This window comes from Parambassis ranga, chromosome 6 (assembly GCF_900634625.1).
Source record: "Parambassis ranga chromosome 6, fParRan2.1, whole genome shotgun sequence".
In the NCBI taxonomy this organism is placed as follows: Eukaryota; Metazoa; Chordata; class Actinopteri; family Ambassidae; genus Parambassis; species Parambassis ranga.
Window position 1 is genome coordinate 5,912,210 of NC_041027.1, and position 20,309 is coordinate 5,932,518.

At 41.1% G+C, this 20,309-nt stretch overlaps 1 protein-coding gene across 1 annotated transcript; it reads left to right on the top strand.

Annotated features, from left to right (window-relative positions):
• The first annotated feature begins 631 nt into the window (after window positions 1-631).
• Window positions 632-2,655, top strand: LOC114437641 (carbohydrate sulfotransferase 1). The gene is made up of 2 exons (XM_028408454.1): window positions 632-797; window positions 1,532-2,655. The coding sequence occupies exons 1-2, from the start codon at window positions 659-661 to the stop codon at window positions 2,653-2,655; spliced, it is 1,263 nt and encodes a 420-aa protein (XP_028264255.1). The 5' UTR covers window positions 632-658.
• Window positions 2,656-20,309: the final 17,654 nt, after the last annotated feature.

Genomic DNA, 20,309 nt, shown 5'->3' on the forward strand with positions numbered 1-20,309 from the left:
ATAGAACACACTGCATGTGTGTATTTGGTTTGACATTTTGTTGACACTTTAATCAGTTCGTTAGCTTGATAGCTTAGCTTTATGCTTTGAAGATGCAAGTGTTTCTTTTTAGTATTGAGGTCTTTTTGCTCAGGGTTGGACTGAAGACACGCATGCTTAAAAAAAGAACCAGCGTTCTCAGAGGACGAGGAAGAGTGCCAAAACTGTAGTTCCTCGCGTGGCCACTTGAAGTGGCTCTTTAACTGATGTGCCACTCGCTTGCTGTTTGCCCATATTTCTATTAGTTGCAAGTGAACAAGTGTTTAAAATTGACCACACAAATAAGATCAGTCCATCTTTGCAAAAAATTGAATAACCAAATTGTTCCTTTATTCACTGAATTCAGGTCTGAAATTAGACAAAACTGCTGCTGTTGAAGGACAAAGGTGTACATTCTGACCTAGCAGGGAAAATCTTTGATGGGAAAAGTTAATGACATGCCTTTTTTTTCTCAAGTGCCCTTGAGCAAGAGCTGCTCAGAAGGCCATCAGTAGAGACCTGTAGGCGTGGAAGCTGTACATGTATAAAGCTGGAAAAAAAACCTTAAAATTGAAATCTCATTGTCTACCTGTCTCCATGGCTTCAGCGTGAAGGATGTAGAGCCAGAGGTGGGGGCAGGATGGAGTGCTCCTGGAAGACGGTGCTGCTGCTGGTGTGTGCATCTCTGGGGGTCCAGTACACGGCCATCCGAACCCTGAGGGACTCGCTGTCGGGGCCCTGTCAGGGAGCCTATCGCTGCCAGACAAGACACTACAAAGGTACAACCTGACGGCAAACTCAGATTGCCCCACATACTGTAACCTACTAAATCTTGATGTGTGAATAGCAGTTAGCATGTGTTCAGGTATAGGCTCATATATAATGCAAAAAGAGCATAAATAACTTAAAATGCATGCGTATTGTTATAGTATTTGTTTGAACAGCACCTGCAGGCATACACAGATATGCTCTCAACACTTTAATGGTAATATATATTTTAGCATTTTGGAGCTTCATGCAAAGACATTCAGTGAAGAAAGAAACAGGCTGCAGCAAGAAAAAGGAAAGCAGATCATCAGACCAGGGAATTCCCTACAAGTGGAGAGAATCGAGAGATGAAATATGCGTGATTCGCTTTACAATTATCCTCCAATTTATCTCCATTAATCCCCTCTCAGAGCGCAGATGTAGCTTGCCGGCAATGAGCTCCTGTGTACAAAAGTAGCATCCCTTTGCAATCAGCTCCTCATCAGCAGTAATTACATGTTAGCTATTTGCGCTATATTTAGAGAGCCGCCATTTCATAAACCCCTTTGACAACCACTGGCAGACAAACAACTTATTCATGCATGTTTACGTCCTAAATTATTTACACTTTATTGGCTCAATTCAGTAGTTTACTTTCTCCTGAGAAAAAAACGCTGACTTTGGTTGACTGGTAGTACCTTAAAGTTAGTAACTAACATGTAACATGGTTTGTAACCAACTGACCATGTTTTCTGTCTTTTTTCAGACTCCAGGTGGAGAGCCTTGTGTGATGACAGTTGGGTGCCCATAGAGTCACCTCATAAGCACATCTTGCTGTTTGCCACTACACGCAGCGGCTCCTCCTTCACCGGGCAGCTCCTAAACCAGCATCCTGGGATCTTTTACGTGTTTGAACCCCTCTACCACGTCCAGCAGGCCTTCACCAACTCCAGCAGCAGGCTGCGTCGCACCTTGGACCGCCGGGCCCTACTGGGAGCTTACAGGGACCTCCTGCTCAATCTTTACACATGTGACCTTCATTTTATGGAGAATTACATCCGCCCCGAGCCCCAGGAACACATCACAAGCTCTTTCTTCCGCAGGAGCTCCAGCCATGCCCTCTGCTCTCCTCCTGTGTGCTTGGAAGGTGCAGATGCTGCAGCCTCTGATCTCCCAGATGAAACCTGGTGTCCTAAGAAGTGTGGGGCCCTGAACCTTACTTTAGCCTCTATGTCATGTCTGTCTAAAGGACATGTGGCCATAAAGACTGTGCGGGTTCCTGAGGTAGGGGACCTGCGCACTCTGACAGAAGATCCACGCTTAGACCTCAGGATCATCCACCTGGTGAGGGACCCTAGAGCCATCCTCGCCTCACGCATGATGGCGTTTTCCGATCAGTTCCGTGCTTGGAAAATATGGAATGCGACAGGACGGCAGCCTCGATATGTGGACCTGTCGCAGATCACTAGCACCTGTAAGGACATGATGGCCTCTGTGATCACAGGCCTGCAGAGACCAGCATGGCTGCATGGACGCTACCTGCTGGTGCGCTATGAGGATTTGGCATTCAACCCAAAGGATAAAGCCACTGAGATCTACAGGTTTGTGGGGCTGGAGATGGAGGACAGGGTGCAGATGTGGATTGCAAAGAACACCAATAGTAATGTGTCATCTGAGTGGAACTACAGATACTCCACCACCAGAGACTCCAGAGTGACGGCAGAGAGCTGGAGGCTTCGTCTCAGCTTTGACATTGTGAGAACGGTCCAGCATCTGTGTAACGACACTCTGGCTGTGCTTGGTTATAAGCAGGTTCACTCCGCAGCTGAACTGCGAAACCTGTCACATAGTTTAGTAGAACACAGAACATTGCAACCGGTCACATGGTAGATCTTAATGTATGATTAATATAATGTATTTACCGTATTTATTTATTTATTTATTTATTTATTTATTTATTTACTCACTCATTCATTCATTCATTTACTCAGAGTTTCTGGTCAGTTACACACTGATAAAATGAATGTAACTTAACATTTTCTTTCTTTTTAAATTAAACATGCTTAAAGTAATTTAAAGGAAACAATTTGGTCACTTTTACAAGCACAAACTTGTCATCATGGCTAGATAGATTTTGACAGTTCTAAGCTTGCTGCAAGTTTGTGTTACACGTAACACACACAGAATCTTTGGATTATCCTTTGTAACTGAGTCATGATTTTTTACGTGTACTGAAGTGAAGGAAGAAATCTCACATCAAAATAATGTAAATGGACAAACAGCATTGCAGGAATACAGGAAAAGTCCATCCATCCATTTTTGACCGCTTATCCGGGGCCGGGTCGCGGGGGCAGCAGTCTAAGCAGGGACGCCCAGACTTCCCTCTCACCAGACACTTCCTCCAGCTCTTCTGGGGAAATCCTGAGGCGTTCCCAGGCCAGCCGAGAGACATAGTCTCTCCACTGCGTCCTGGGTCTTCCCCGGGGTTTCCTCCCAGTGGGACATGCCCGGAACACCTCTCCAAGGGGGCGTCCAGGAGGCATCCGAGATGCCCGAGCCACCTCAGCTGACTCCTCTCGGGTGACCGAGCTCCTCACCCTATCTCTAAGGGAGTGCCCAGCCACCCTTTAAAGGAAACTGATTTCGGGCGCTGGTCATTATCCAGAGCTCATGACCATAGGTGACAGGAAAAATCAGTTAGGTTATTTATTTAGCCTATATTGTTATTGGGTTTGTTTGTTTATTTTACTTATTATTAAAGATGTTTTTAAAGTGCCATTTTTGAAGTGTGTGTGATGCATAAAGTCTGTACTGTAACATGTGTTGAATGCTCTTCTGGACTTGACTAAATAATATTCAGTTACTCTTTTTCAACATTTCATTGTATCATTTCAGTATTTAGAGTTAAATGTCATAAAATAATGCATCGGAGAAAAATTTTTTTTCAGGTCTAGTCTCTTTCTGTGTCTAATTTGGACAATGATTAAAATGTGACATATGGTAGGTATACGCACTAGCAGCTTTGTTTTCAGGATGTCAGGAATATGAATACATATTTGTTGCTTCTTCACTGCTTAACCCTGTAAATACTGTTGCAATGAAAGTGTGCAAATGCTGTTTGCTGGACTTTTTTTGTCAGTGTAACAATACTGTTTATATTTTTTAGACTTTTTAAAATAAATTATTCATAATGTAAAATCTGCCACACTGCTGAAATCTTCTTGCAACCACATTTGTTTGATGTGTTTTTATTTCTTTAATCCTGAGAGCAAAGTGGATAAGTGGCTGAGTTTTAGAGCTGAAAACTGAGAATTTGTTTTCTTTTTATCTGGTAATCCCTCTGTTTTTGGTTTGTCTTTGAGCCACGTTTTAATCCTGCTGATGTGTTTGTAGTTACAGATATATTTTTGACTCAAGAGAACACATAATGTACATGCTGTGTTTAGGTCTTTGAGCCTAATAAGAATAATACCAGAATCCTTCGGCTTAGTCTGCAGTGAAGCATAGTCAGAGAGAGACAGCTGCAGGTTTCCTGCTATTTGAAATTGGTCTTTGTGTCTAAACAGAAAAAGAAGGCACACAATCTCCAAACACCAGCCCATTTATTTCCATGTAGCACTGTTCTCTTGAGATAAATGCTGGGAGTCGTTTCTGAGGAAGAACTCATTGCATGAATCATAGACAAACCACTGATTGGCTGTGATTTTCCTGCCTTTTAACATCTTCCTATGGAGACTGCAATTATAGCCCACTGGGAGATACATGCTTTAATGCTCATGCTGCTGAAGAATCCACTCAAGAATGAAGGAAAATGCTGTTCAGTGACTGCTTTTAAGTATGAGGTAAAACGGTCCTTTTATTAATGTATTTTTAGACACTTCCATCCTTCCTGTAGCTGTCCTGTAGCTGCTGACACCAGGCATTTCTCAGCACTGCCCAAAGAATTGATCTACAGACCCAACTGAGAAGAAACAGGATTTAAGATGCATAGAGAAAAGAGAGGCTGCTTTTCTTTGAACTTAATCTGCAAGGCTACACAAACTGGCCATAAAGCAAAGCTTTATGACACCCGGGGAGCTGGGCTTCATTGGTTTTTCCATCCCCATCCTGACACACAAAGCTGGAAGTGGCCTGAGTCAGCCGCCAGCTAATTACCCATCTCTACTGCACTCGATACGGACAAGCCTTTACTTTCTGTCTCCTTAAGCGGACAAATTCGGGTCCTATCAATACTGAAAACAAATATGAGGTGTATACCAATAAGGGGGAGCCTCTCCGTTCCAGTGGTTTCAATGTCTGCTATTGACTGATTACAACATGATACTACAGACATCTGTATATTGAGTAGCTACACTGTTACAGTAGCATGACATACAAAACAAATCTGCAGAGGTCAGAGCAAATGCAAGAGCTTACACATTTAGGGAATAAAAAATGCTCCCAAGGTATAAAAAAGGCAGCAGAAGGATTTTTTATTCTGTAAATGGGTTGTGATCACGCAGAGAGAGACCACGCTGACATCTGTCACACCCACAGTGTCTCAGAATTATGCAGGGCAACACTTTGACTGCCCTCCTTCTGCTGTTTTCGGAAGCAGACAAGTTGTTTTCAGATGTTCATTTATTTTTTCCTTCAGTGGGTAAGAGCTGCTCTTACATCAGCCAGGCGACAATGGACTGTGTTATATATGAGACAAAGAGATAGACTTGAAAGTGTTGAGATATTTTTCATTAAGTCTTTTATTGCAGCGTAGTAGAACAAATTGTATAAACTAAAGCTTCTGTGAAGATGGTGGTTTGAGGTGGAAGCAGCCTCAAGTATGCGCTCTCATCTACACAGAAAGAAACAGCAGCAAGAAGACAAATTTTTCCCACAGGGATCAATAAAATATGGTGTCCAATATTGTGTTTAATAACTCAAAATCAACAGACTTGTGGTTTGCGCTAATTACAGCAATAGCAGCAACTGTTGTTCTGAGCTTAATCTACCATTAGAATTTAAGACAGATGAGTTTAACAGTGTCATTGCTCAGATTAAGGAGCTCGGGCACAGTGTGAACCACCATCCAACAATGTTTTGATAAGCACCCTCTTGACCTTCCTGCACCACTCTGGAGTCAGTGTCAGTTCTATCAGCTCTATCTTATAAATCCACCTCTGCTCGGTCCCTGTGCTCGTCTGTAATCAGCAGGCTTAACCATTTGTTGGTCATAATGAGATGAGGGAGCAGAGAAATGTTGTGAGACGTCCTTGGAGTTGCTCCTCCAGCTGCAGGTGTGTCATCCAGTATCATTATCCTATGGTTGATTTTTTTTATGGTCCTTATCTGGGCAAGCAGCCAGAAAGACTGCAAATTATGAGCTCTCTGGCTGTCACACTGACACATGACTGCTTGCAAAATCGACATTATCTTGTGCACGTGTGCATACATAAACACACATGCACCTCTGTGTTCAACACATAATATAGATGCACCAAAGGAGGCACCTAGAAGAGAGGCAGGGAGCAATTTCTGCCCTTGTGCGAGCTCCACAAATTGCTCTCCTTATAGCAAAGCATTGATTTGGGAAAGGTCAGATGCTGGTAAGAGCAGAAAACACAACATATTGACAATCCTGATAAAATTGTGAAAAGTACTGCTGGAGAAACATCACCAGGAAATAGTTTTTCCTATTTTGCATCAGGCCATCCGTACATAGGCAGTTAAGGATGACTTTCCACTGCGAACACTGCAAAGATTTCATTTCTCAGTCTCAAATGCTGAGAGATACTGTGGGCACCACTTTTTACACAAACTAAGCATATGCACTCTATCATATCTGAATGTTTAATATGAAAATCATAAGAAAATAAATACTCGTGGCATTTAGGCTGAGCATCATTTTCTCCACCGACATGACCATAAAGTCCCAGTTAACAGTTTGCATTCTTCACTCATCCTTAAAGGAACCAAATATGTCATTTATGGAGAGATTAAGGAGCATTTAAGACTGAATGAAACCACTTTCAGCCTCAGTATCTTTATTACTGGAGCCACACAGGCCCTGAGCAGACATCCGACTCTGTCATGCCCATCATTCAAATACTGTTATTTTCCCCCATGCACCCACAGCACAGACACACACAAGCATACACAAGCCTTATGTGCCCCTCCTCTTCATTGGTCATACTTACCTCTCTGTCTTTGCTGTTTACTTTAACATTTTTAGACAAAAAGTATCTTTAAGTCTGTGGAATATCTTTTGCTGCATTTTTAAGACTTTTACAGCTGTGTTTTCTGAAGGTCCTGATAAAGGGTTGTCATAGAAAACGTGAAATGGCCAGTTTGCAGAGCTGCATCTTGTGCAGAGCTCCTCATTGTCAGCAGTATCACCCTCCAGTTTAAAAAATCAGTGAATTATCTTTACCATTATTACCTGTCAACAAAATGTAAATTTGATGTTTAAAGATTTCCTATAAAGTAAGACTTAATTGTTGTCCATGAAGGCATGTGATGACTGCTAAACTGCTGATGTTGCAAATTAGGTATATTACAATCTCATTAAACAATTTAACTTTAAAGAAGCATCGAAGACATGCTGCCGTTATTTTCAGCTTTTTTCGTGATGCACAATGAAGCAGCGGGAGGAGCTCTAGCAAGAGACAGCGAACTCATCTAGAGTGAGAAAATGAGAAATAACACAGCATCAAGCATGAGGCAAGTAACAGCAGGCTCTTTCTGAGTGGGTAAATAACTGAATATTCACAGTCTGCCTGTTTGTAATGTAGTCATTCTTTGCTCGGTTCCAATAAGAATTTAAAAGATTCTTTGCAATGAGAAATGAAGTTAAACATAACATAATAAAATGGTCTCAGGTCCCGCATATAAAAATGCTTCTTACATAAAAGTAATGATTTTTAATATATACGCAGAAAACCACAGAAAATGTTTCTCATCACTGTATGCATATGGGGTCGTTTATGCACGTGAACTTCACACATTATCCCAAGCTAACCAAAACTTGACTTAAGCACATAAATGCTACCCAAATCCTACACATTCTATGTTTTTACCACAATAATGCAAATGAAAAAAAAAGTTTCTATAAAGCTGTTTTGAATTTAGAGTGGGAGGATCCGGTCATTCTCATGTTTGGTTTGACCAGAGTCCACCTGAACCCTGATTACTCCACATAAGGTGGGTCACAGCTTCCTAATTTTCCATTTTTGTAGATTTTTTTGTTGTTTTTTCAAACATTTTTTTCAAAAGTAACTTTCTGTGAAATCGCTCTCTTGCCCTGGTTTTTTATGTGCAACATTTATCTGAATGACATGTAACTCAAGCTGTCAAATATCTAATGATTCCTGTTAGAAATCCAGTAATTAGTAAATATATATTTAAAAATAAGATAGCAGAAATCACTGGTCGCTTTTAGCTCCAAGCAAAGCACCAGCTTTTATTCTCCTGGTCTGGGTGCATGAGACTATTGAGTCACTCTCAGCCATGACATCCCACACAAGCCAGAACCTGAGCTTTCCTAGATGATCGTACCCTGAGGAGAGTCTTTTTTTTTTTTTTGGAAACCCAGGTTAGAACCTTTTTGAAGTGACTAACACATGTTTAGATGTGCTCCTCTGCTGCCCTCTCACTCCTCCACTGCTTGGAATATCTTTCTTCCTTTCACTCCCAGCTCCACTTTCAGAGGACAGTAGGTGTGAAATGTCTGTGGGTTTTTTAAATATATATTATTTACTCTTCTCCTTTATGGAGGTCTTTTACACACTGAGGACTATAGAGAGACGTGGGCTGCAGTATCACTCAGGCAGTAGGAGGAAGGTGTGATCACAACGCTGTGGGCTCAGATCTGATCACACGTCATTGGTCTTTGTGTCTTCCCGGCCCACACAGCCATACTTTGCAGCAGGGAAGCAAGTTTAAACACAGACTTTCCTTTTCTTTGTCTGGCTTTTATCTAACATACTTTGAATTGACCCACCATCCCTCTCTGTTTCCCCCCTCAGTTCATACTGTCTAGATAAAGGTATACCAACAGAGTCAGCAGTTCCTCAGTGAATTCCCAACTAGCTTTAATTTTCAGACTCATCCATAATTCACCAACACTGGGCACCTAGCACAGCAGCATCTAGCAGGATTAAAGGCCCAAGAACTGTATCTTTTCCATTCAGTTTAATTTGAATAGATTTCATATTCATTGAAATTCAATGTGTTGAAAAAGGAACCGAAATAGACTGGATGGAGTCGGGGTGACGGGGAGATGGACCCTGACTACAAAAACATCAGTATGAGTGGCTGTGAGCTGAATTGAGGAAACTGAGGGATGTCAAGTTGTCTTTTGCAGATATTGTCTCCCAGAATTCGGTTGCACTTCAGAAGTGAATATTTGTGGTGTGGGGACTTTTACAGACAGATTAAAAAAAGAATACATATAAGATGCAATGGCTCAGTGGGCCGAATTGGACCAAAACCCTGTGCAAGCCTCCTGGATCCTCCTGCTCAGTTGAGGTCTGTATGACAGCAGGGCATTAGGTTAGGTTGTCTTTCTGTCAGTCTATGACATCACAGACTGTGTATGCCATACACTGTTTGATTTAAGTGTCAACTGTAACACACATCACCATCACTGCATGTCTCATGAACATAATAAAAAAAATGGCCCATTAGGTCGATAATACATCCCCCAGATATAAGTTGTTAAACATAAGATCGTATTACCCGCATTGTCTGAACATGGGACTGGTACAGCTGCATGCAACATGGCCGACTTTCAATCAGGTGTCTGAGGTTAGAGTTCCCCCCGACACCATGAGCTGTTTTTTTACCTACTGTTACGTCTTGTTCTCACCTTAGGTTCAGCATTAAAAACAGGGCTTAGGTAAAGATCATCATAAAATGCACTACTTTGTAACATAAACACATTTCACAATAAAATCTGTTCCCTTACTTGGTTGCTATTTTTGGCTAGTCCTCATCCTCATGCTAGAGACATACACACACATTTGTGTTCCCGGTGAGGCTTATTGTGTTTGTGTGTAGAACCAGTCAAGGAAGAGAACCAGGTTGTGTCTTCTTCTCTTGCATGTGAAGTGGATTGCTGACTCCACCTGCTTTCTATCTCTCAAATGGACATATATGCCTTTAAATGACTGCAGGCTCTTCAGGGCTACTGTATGCTGCCCTGCTTGTAAACCTCACTCAGCACTGCTCCTCCTCCCCTCAGTCTTTCTGTCTTACTCTTTCTTTTCCGCCCTTCTTTTGTTTCCAGTCACACAGCCTCAGTCCCATCAGTGCTTCAGGGCTGACATGTCTGCTGATGCTAACAAATGACGAGCGTCCCCACTGACAGCAAGTCCATCTGTCTGTGTCAGAGTAATTGAATTTCATAAATATAATCAGAGGGGTCTGTTATGAAGGGACCTGTAGTCTGGTCTCCTCTGCATCAGGGCTGGGTATTATTCCACACACCACCAACACTGTCTGTAGCCAGATTAACAAGAAGGAGCAAAGGCGCTAAACACAATTAGACGTGCATCTGACAATTAATGAACAGAGCCTGTGTTTCACCATTTCCCCTGGAATCTAATAGGAGGAGGAAGTGGCCACTTGCTTTCTGGCTTGATTGATTGAGTAATGGAAGGGCAATTGATGCTCCGCTACAACAACATCATGGTGATTCTCTGTGGTTTTAAAAGGAATTGTGCTTAGAAACTTTACTGGAGAATTTGACATTATTCAAATGAATTAATGTACTGCAGGCAGCCCGCCACTATTGATCAAACAAAAAGGAAAATCTGAACCCAGAGAAGGCGAATAGACTTGAAACCATAGATCCTCCTCATTATTAGCCAGAGCAGGTCCACGCTGTTCCCACTGACCAGCATGTGCAAATTCAGCATTAACTCTGTGTTCTGCTGAAACAGATGCTTCAAAAGAACCATATGTTCAATAGAATGCATCTAATTAGCTGTTAAATGGGCCCAGCTTTGACCTGAGAAGCTCCCTCAGAGGAGTAGTTAATCCCCGTCGATGCAGTTTGAGGAATTATTGATCCAACGGCCCATCAGGCTTTGCTTCATGAAGATGTTATCGACCAAATCACCCAGAGTCCCTCAACTCAAACTATAAACTTATAAAAAATAGACACTCCACATGTAGATGATTACAACAAAGTGTGACCTGACAGGGCCTTCAGGGGTTCTCGAAGACGGCAAACTAATTAGCAGCAATAAAGATCTCAAAAACTCCTCTGATGTCGGCTCTCTCAGCAGAGATTATCTCGCTCCCTGGCTGAAGAGCAGCAAGCCGAGATCAGGATTCTCCAGATGCCACTGTGAGGGGATTCTTGTGAGAAATCTGTTTGGAATAAATCCATCTGAAGCTATATTTGCTCCATCTGAAGCCAACATGGATTTAATTAATGACCAAAAGTAACAACCAGCTCTCACACAGCAGTAGTTTTATGAGATTTTTATTTTCAGCAGCATTGTTATGCAAAGATCAAAGCAAACTAAATGCAGGACAGATGACCACATGTTACCAGCTCCCTCTGGCTTGCCTTCAGACGGAGGATTCTGCCAAAAAGCTAAACCTGTCTGGAAAAGGCCAGGAGCATCGCCTGGCAGATTCTCTCACCCTCTCATGTTCAAGTCCTGATAGATTTCATTTTCAAAAACAATTGACAGTTTGTCACATCTGTTGTGCTGTGGGACACACAGCCTGGGATGTGAAGGGAGTGCTAACATATGGCAGATTTAATTAATGTGAATGTGTGCCTCCCACAGACAGTTTAGAAGACCCCACAGACCTCCTGTGCTGCTGGGATTCGCAGGCGTTTCCAGTCGCCCTGTTGGATTCATTTGACTGAATTATTTAGCGTGCTCTCTGCCCACCTGAGCCTGAGTTTCACACGCTGCGACACAAAGCTGCCAACTTGGACTAAAGTTGCGAAAAAATGAAAAAAACTGAATTTAGTTTGAAAGTTCCCTGTGTGATATTTATTCCATGACTTGCAGAAAAAACACAACTTGAAATTGGATTTGTCTGCTTGAGATTCAGTCACTGACTTTTGGGTGAGATGCAGAAGCTTATTTCTCAGATCCAACAGATCAATGAGCGTCTTTTGAGGCACTGCTTGTACTCAGTCCTTTTTTTTTCTCTTCTACTAAGGAGAGTGCTCCTTTAATGGATTTGAACGCTAAACTGATGAAGGAGCATTTATTGGCTTATCGGGACAAATCACATTTTTGAGCAGGCTCTGTGAATCAGAGCTCCTGCCTGTAATGGGATAAACAAAATGGCCCCGTCTCAAAAGAGAGAGTGTGTGTGTGTGTGTGTGTGTGTGTGTGTGTGTGTGTGACTCCACAGCTGCTAGTAGAAAAATATATATTTCAAAAGAGATAGTGAGAGATGTTGGCTCCTGCACATGGCTTTGTGAAAATGTGATTAAAATGATTGAGCTCTGTGCCTGCTGGCAACTTAAATCCCTCTCTGGTTGTTAACCCTTTATTTGCACACATCCAATAAATAAACTTTTAGGTTCAGTATTTTACTATTTACAAACAAAAAAAATATATTTGGGATGAATTAGGTAAAACTGAAAAATAATATATGACCAGATTCATAACCTGAGCCAACACATCCAACACTTCAAGCTGTCTGCTTTGTATAAGCCTGAACATACAAAGTACCTGGAAATAGAAATGCTATGAAATATTGAGATTTTATAGAAAAACGTTGATATCATTTTGCCGTCCCCTGTGGTGCTTCACTGTTTTATTCCTGCACTAATTCAGTCCACAAAGAGAGAGCTGACATAGAGCGGATAAAATAAAAAAAACAAACATCATCACTCACCATCTGACAGCATGACAGCTATATTTAACAGCACAATCTAATATGCAACATCTTTGAGCTATAAAAACAGCTCACCCTGAGGAAATGTAAGAAAGCAGCATTGATTGGAGGGCCAACACGGTGCTCTGTCATTATCGACTGACCCGGCTGTCAGCAAGCAACCTGACAATCTATTCACTGTGGAAACACAAAGAACAACAACTAGACAATCCAGCCATCACATGCTGGCGGGGTCAGATAATTTACAGGTAACTTTCTTCAAGTAGGCATAATTCATTCAAACCAATCCTTCAGTTTCATATTTTCAGTCCTGTATGACAAAGGAGGAGAATGAATATGAGCACGGTAGCCAATATATGCCATGTATATGTAGCTTTCTATTACTTTGATAAACACCAAAAACACCCACCAAAAACTGACTGAAAAGAAAGTGAGTGGAGCTCCACGTTTCACTGGCTTGGTGTGAAATCTTATATAAAATATTATCTTTCTCATGAATGGCTGAAACTGTGGAAAATGAACTGGAGCAGATTCTTATAAAGCCTTTTGAAATCAAGCAGGAGGGAAGAGAAGGAGACAGACACAACAAAGCACGCATGCCAAAATAAGAAGGTTTACACTATTACTGTGCTTGTGTAACCTATACAAGGCTAACATGTTAGCAAACAATTTCATATTTACACATCTAGGAGGTAAAGAGACACATCAGAATTTATTGGAATGAGTTTAGGTCCAATATTGGCTGTCCTGTGGGCTTTAGTGTCACAGCTTTTTACTGTTATGACTTCACTGTTGTATTGTTTAGTTGAGTGTTATTTGGTCAATTATGGCCAAGTAATAAATAGCACATTAGTGTGCAACCCACAACCAGAGAGGTTGTGACTTTTTCTGGAGGGGGATTCCTGCTGTTCTCTCAATTAAAGCCATCCAGTTGCTTCAGCCACCCACTGATCCACAGAGAAACCCCATGATTGCAACAGACACTGTACTCACGGCAGGCTGCATGAAGCATGGTCATGTTCCCTCTCCACCTCTAAAGTTTCCAAGCTGCTGACCTTGAATGTGTTCTAGAAAAATCTAACTCAGATGGTCTGCAGCAGACATTTGCAAATGAAGACTCATGAAGTCACCTTTCAGAGTTTTGTTTTGTTGCAACAACAGGCCAAACTGTGATACAGACCAGGCAGTCTGTAGGCGAAACACAACACCCTGCAAAGGCTTCTTATAAGGAGTGACTTTATAAACACTGGCATCTCCAAACGAGAAACTAATTATTTTTAAGGTCTATCACTTGAGAAGATGCCCAGAACAATGATAGACAATCATGAGCTGGGAAGTTAACAATAACAACAATATATCATAAGGTCATCCAAATTTCACCTAAACAACAACAGTCTTAGTCTAATGAAGCAGTTACACAGCAGGTAAAATAAAGTTTATATGTAAGTTTGTGATGAAAACAAAACATACACATACATATGGGTTGAATGGAGTTTTGCCAGTGGACACCAGAGAGACTTCAGGCACAAATTAGGTCCAAGAAACTCTGAAGATGTTTTCCATCTCCTTATTGAGATGTTGCTATGCTACCTAACTGGCTGCTGCTCTTTTCTCAGAGTGGAAAACTCTTCACATTCACAGTTTGCTGGCTGTAACAACATGGCTGATGGGATCTCTGGTTACTCAAGAGCTGAATGCCATTCACGAGCAGGAAGCATTAGTGATGCTTCAATCGTGAGAGCAGCACAGAGGCTCTTTCCAGGATAGAGCCATGTTACAGTTAAAAGACATGTCTGATATGAGCTGTGTATCTCATGTCTGCTGGATTCAACAGGAAGATTATACACAATAGATAAAAGACATTGATTCGTGTGATTATGATGATACATTTTCCAAAATGTTTCCTGCTTGTGTGATCAGTAAAATAGTGCATTGCATCTTCGTGTATGCATTAGAAAAAAAATGAACCCATCAAAACAGGTAGCTCAGACCTTAAAATGAGCTTATAGCTTGTTTAGATTGGGGAACATGGGTAAAGTGAAGTTTGGACTAAACTGTGACCTTAGCATGTCCAGTCTCCAGTGACTGGTTGTAAATGTGGCTGTCCTATTTGGAAGAAGGAAGGAATAATCCAGAATCAAGTAGTTGCGCCTCATTAACTGTATTTTTTTCAAGGGACCATACATTTTGGCACCTGAGCAACACTTGTTTAATTGTAAGAATCAACAGCAGCTGTCATGTCAGGCGACAGAAGCACTTTATGTCAGCTGGTGGCACAATTGGGAAATCCATTTAACAACTCTGGATTTGACTTTTGAGGCTGTTAGGGAAGACCTTCTGGACCCTGATGTTCATCTTCCCAGGTTCTTTGATTAAGAAGAAGTGGACAATATCTGGTCTCAAAATTACTATTTATTCTAACATCGAAGAAGCACAAACAGAAATCTCTGTGGTTGCCCAGCATCAAGGTAGGAGAACAACATGCTCCTCTTACAAACACCTTTTATCCTATCTTGAGATCCACATAGGTACCATAAAATGACACGTCCTCCACTAATCCTGCACCAATGGGGTCAGCTCACCTGCTTTTTAGTTTACTTTATTTAGTAATGGTTAAACCTAAGAGTCAGGAGAAAAACAGGAAGGGTCCCATTCAGGGGGTCCCATTCTGGGGGTCCCATTCTGTTGATAATAAGCTTATGTTGAACATAATTTCCCCCACAGGAATGATCACTTTCCCATAAGAGAGTGACTTTATGACGCACCAGAAAAGCTTCCCCCATGTAAGTTCACTTCAAGTCCTGAAATCTCATAAGCTGTGGGTCAGATCTGGAGGTGACCGGGAAGAGAAACTCACGGGAGGGGCGCGTCATAAAATGGGGTCTAGGAGATGAACACATTCTTTCGGTCAAGATCTCGATTTACAACCTTAGCTTGATATCAACCAGAGCTGTCTCCAAAGTGCAGAAAATAACTAACAGAGGGATTTAATTACAAAGTCTATGAGAAGAAGAAAATTCCACACTTCTCAATACTTCAGTGTACCTGGCTTATTTTGATTTTCTATAAAACTTACTAACACATAAACACTCATAAAAAAACATTACAGTATGTAGTATGTATAAAGTACGGTAATAAACACAAGAATGAAAACTTCATATATCTACTTCACATATCTACTTCTAGATATGTGGACCCACACTACATAATAACACCATACAGAATAAAACCTTTCACCCGACAAGGCCCATGAACTGAGACGCAGCAACAGTCTGTTGTTATTAAACTAAAACATTATTGCAGCTTCAGAGACACTAGGTGGGTTTTGTCACTTTTGGACAGAGTTAAGCTAGCAGTTTTCAAGTTTTTAAGCTAAGCTAAGATAAGTCTACTCATTTAACCCAGCAAAAATACAAATAGCCTATGTCAAAATATCCCTTAGGGCTCAGAAAGCTTCTTATATGTGTGTAGTCGCCTTACAGCACTAAGATTTGTGAAATGAAATGAAATGACTTAAACCTTTTGATGCTCAGGAATTCAGTCGAGTAGAGAGAGAGAGCATCAGTGTGCGTCTGTTTCTGAACCTTGGGCAGATGGTGCTTTCTTAAACCAGCTTACATGCACAGATGGGGGCCACAAACACCATTCAAAGTCAAGGGTAAAAAGATTCACACTGTGTAACATCATATTAGTTTGTGGTGTCACTTTTGAGTCAATTCATGACTGCAACAATGGTATACCCAAGGACTATATATCCTTCACATTTTAAATCCCCACCAACCTTGCTGTGAATATTTTAATTCAAGTTACCGTACTATTATGAAACATCTGTCCTACATATAGCTATATACTCAAACATATAGAGTGTCTAATTAATGCAGAATCTGAACACAAACTAAACGTAACAACACATTTAAACTGCAGTTATTTGTTGGTTAGAATGTCTAAAAACAATGTGTGAGTGATCTGACCTGAACAATGGCACATCTTTAATGTGCACAACTGGGTACAGGAGGTGGCTGTGAACAGTGAGTGCCAATACACACAACAATGATTTGCAATAATCAAGGCTGTGCTCATGGGATGGAAAACATGAATCAGCAAAAAAAAAGCATGAAATCACCAGTTTACAAAAAACATCAAGTCACTGTTAATGGACAGGGTCCTGGTTTATGCAGCAAAAGTATTGATGTATTAGGTGAAATGTCATAACAGGATGAACCACAGTTGCCTTATTGTTGTTATTGTTTTTTTGTTTCAGTTTTTTTTATATCCCACAATAAAAGCAGCTCTGCTTAGTTCAACCACATTGCATTGGTGAGTTCAACCTATTCTCCAACATAGACCCCTTCTAAATTTACACATCCACTCCAGGACTTACTGACATCATTTTCACTACACTACAGTAACACATGAGGTCTTGGTTCATGGTGGGAAAGAGTTAGTGTCCTGTGGATGGACTGGGATACTTTTCTATTTAGACTACCAGCAGTGCCCCCTTAGCATTTGAGAAAACACTCATCCCATTGCCTGCTTACATCACAGATTTGTCTCTCCTGGTAGCTGTTGACTGTGTGTTCTCTGTTCTGTATTTGGAAGTGTTTAAACCCAGTCTCATTACTCAGAAGTCTCTCAGGATCCATCTAAAAATAGTACTAAAGAAAGTCTCACCTGACTTGCTGTGCCTGGTCAACAGAGAAACACGCAGACACGTGATGAAAAGATGTCATTAATTATTCAGAGCTAATGAGCTGGAGATGCAAGAGGTCATGGTCATCATGGATGAGAGACATCTGCACATCCTCCAGTTCTGTAAGAAAGAGCACAAAGAATGGTGCTGGTAGATGTGTTGAATAGGCACTGATGAAGCTTGTTTTCTTAGTTTCAGATGAAAGGTTAAAGGTCAAATACATCCTGTTAACAGTGGATGCTTTATGTTCACAGGATGGTGTGCCTGGTGTGTTCATCTGCTTTGCTGTGAAGCTTCTGCTTCCCAAGACCCTTAAGTCAAACCCTTAGTCACAACATGTGTGCTGCTGCAGAGTTTTAAAATGTGTCACAGAAGATGACAAGAGCGAGGACGCTAACAGAGAGCTGCTCTCAGGTATAAACGATGAATGGTTTTTTGTTACTTCTTTGTTGTTTGCTACCGGATGGTTATGGTTCTTGTTTTCAGTTTGGGCCTAAACTCTAATTGCAGACAAGGAACTGTCCTTGTGTGTTTGTACTTACAATGTCAACACTTAGCTCTCTTAGCTGCTTCACAGAAACCCCTGTGTACTCACACCCCCGCATGCTGTCAGTGAGCTGAGAGTTCTGCTTTAACCTTGAACTACCTGGGAATCCTCCCCACCGTGATCCGTCTATTTTCTCTCTCAGTACAAATAATCTTTTGAGATCAAGCAGAGCACCGAGTGGTGACCCACTCCCCAAAAGCTCTCCTGGGATGTTAAACACGGCCCCCCGCCGGTGATTCAAACTGGTTGACACAGGGAGTATTCGGAGAGATGAGTCTACTGGCAGCAGGTGCTTTCTGTCTTCTGCCCCCACCATCTCTTTTTCTCTAAGTGTTATCAGAGCTACTGCCTCCTCCTGCTTCACATCTTACAGCACAAGCATTTGAGGGGAAATGGCCCATTTTGTTCTGTTTTGATGTGACATTTTTATGAGTGTGCAGCTCTCTGGGGAGCAGCAGCTTCAAGTCTATATTTTGTGCCAAAAACTTTCTAATAGAGGTTTGATAACCCCCCCCTCTCTCTCTCTCTCTGAGTGTAGCTCTTCATCTCCCCTCTTTTCCCTCCCTGTCTCTCTCCTGTCTGACCATCTATGTTTAGTGTCATTTGTCTCCTTTTCCTTGCTGCTACAAATCAAGCACACACATGCAATTCTCTGCTGGGCTCTGCCTCTATCTGACAGCAACTTGCTGCCATCTGGAGATAGGTTTAAAGTCAACCCAAAGCTCTGAACTAGAAACATAAAAAAGGCAAATCTATGAAAGAAAATAATTGATTCAGTTTGTGAGACACCAACTAAATCAAAACCTTTGACAGAAAGAGCGTAGCCAGTACAAGGACGACTAATTAAACAGATAATGGGTTTCATCAGTAACACTTTCTTCTTCCAGCTGGGCCTTTTTTATCTCCTGTTTTTTTTTTTCTGGGACTGTTTGTCTCGCAGTTGAAGACTTGTTTGGAAGCAGCTCAGTTATCAATTAGCACTAGTGTGACCTGATTTAATGAGATTTATGTGCTGTTCATGTAAGTGAGTCTGGTAAATGCATATGCAGCTGCACACTGGCTACAAACACATGAACTGCAGCTACACCTGCATCGATCATGTTGTGCTGTTCCCATGGTTCCCCTCTTTAAAACAGAAAATAATCCCTTCGTTCAAAAAAAGTGTTGACACTTGACACGGTCTTCATTTCCCTCTTTGTACATCTTGACTTTTGAAAATGTGCAGACTAAAACATGCAGCTGAACTGACTGATGGATGTTTAGAAATGTTTACTGCACACTGTGGGCTCACCATATGGCACTCAGCTTATATATTTTCACCTTATAGCAGATGGGACAGCTCATCAGCACATGTACCTCGCTGCAGATGGCCATTAATATGCTCCCAAACTGTCCACACTTTATTCCAACAAAAACATTTTCACATTTTTATTTGTATTTAATGATTTTTGTCAAGACAATTCAAGAAGGAAGCGATCGGCAGACCTCTGAAGTGATTGTTTCTTGTTACAAGAAGATTATTGTCAATAAAATTTTAAGCAAGAGGAAACAATGACTCATCTTCTTGACTCAACTGAGAACAGATTTCATTCTTCTGAGGATATTACTGAGGTAACACTTGCACAAAGCTTTATTCTCCTGAAGTATATTAATTGGGTTATTTGCATATATGGAGAAATGAGTTGTTAGTAATAGAAGAATAGCAAAAAGACACTAGTGTACATTTTTATCATCTCTCTCGACTCTAACATGAAACATATCTTTCAATCAGTGCTGCGGCAACAACTGTGAATACAACCTTTGGCATACTGTTTAATTATTTCACCGAGCCCCAAATCACATTCAGTAATAATTAAAAGGAGGAAAAAATCAATTTAGTGCAACTCATTGTTTTGATCTGTATTTATCAAAGAGTTGACTCTCTAAATAAATTATGCTCTCTGAATTTTCTGGCAAGAATTTTCTCTGGCACCCTACTGTGCACATTTGTCCACTGATTCAAACATGTTCAAAGACCAAAGCTACTTTCCACAAACCAAATGGGAAAAAGAATCAGCTATGACTTCATAAGTGGTTTGCATGATGCTTCATGAATGTATCTGTCACAACACATGGATCTATTGTTGATATCTGGATGGACTATAGGTGCATGGGTGGAGAAAAAAAAACTGCTGTTGGATGCTGGGTGCCAACATTAGATGTGCAAAAATATAGGTGTTTACTATATGCAAGATATAATAAAATACACTACAAATGAGGCAGATATGAGGTATGTGCAATGTACAGAGGAATTTAAGATGTGCAAATGCTACCACTGGTAGCTTACCACTGCCACTGTGTGAATGTGGTGTGAAAGAATAATGCATCTCAATGTAAGCGCTTTGAGTGTCTGCAGAGAAGAGAAGAAAAGCGCAATATAAGACCAATGCATTATTATTATTATACAAAATATACAGC

Excerpts from the sequence above, each read along its gene's own strand:
- LOC114437641 (XM_028408454.1), top strand. The coding sequence starts at position 659 with ATGGAGTGCTCCTGGAAGACGGTGCTGCTGCTGGTGTGTGCATCTCTG. Across the intron at positions 798-1,531 it reads CCAGACAAGACACTACAAAG|ACTCCAGGTGGAGAGCCTTG; the intron begins GTACAACCTGAC and ends GTCTTTTTTCAG.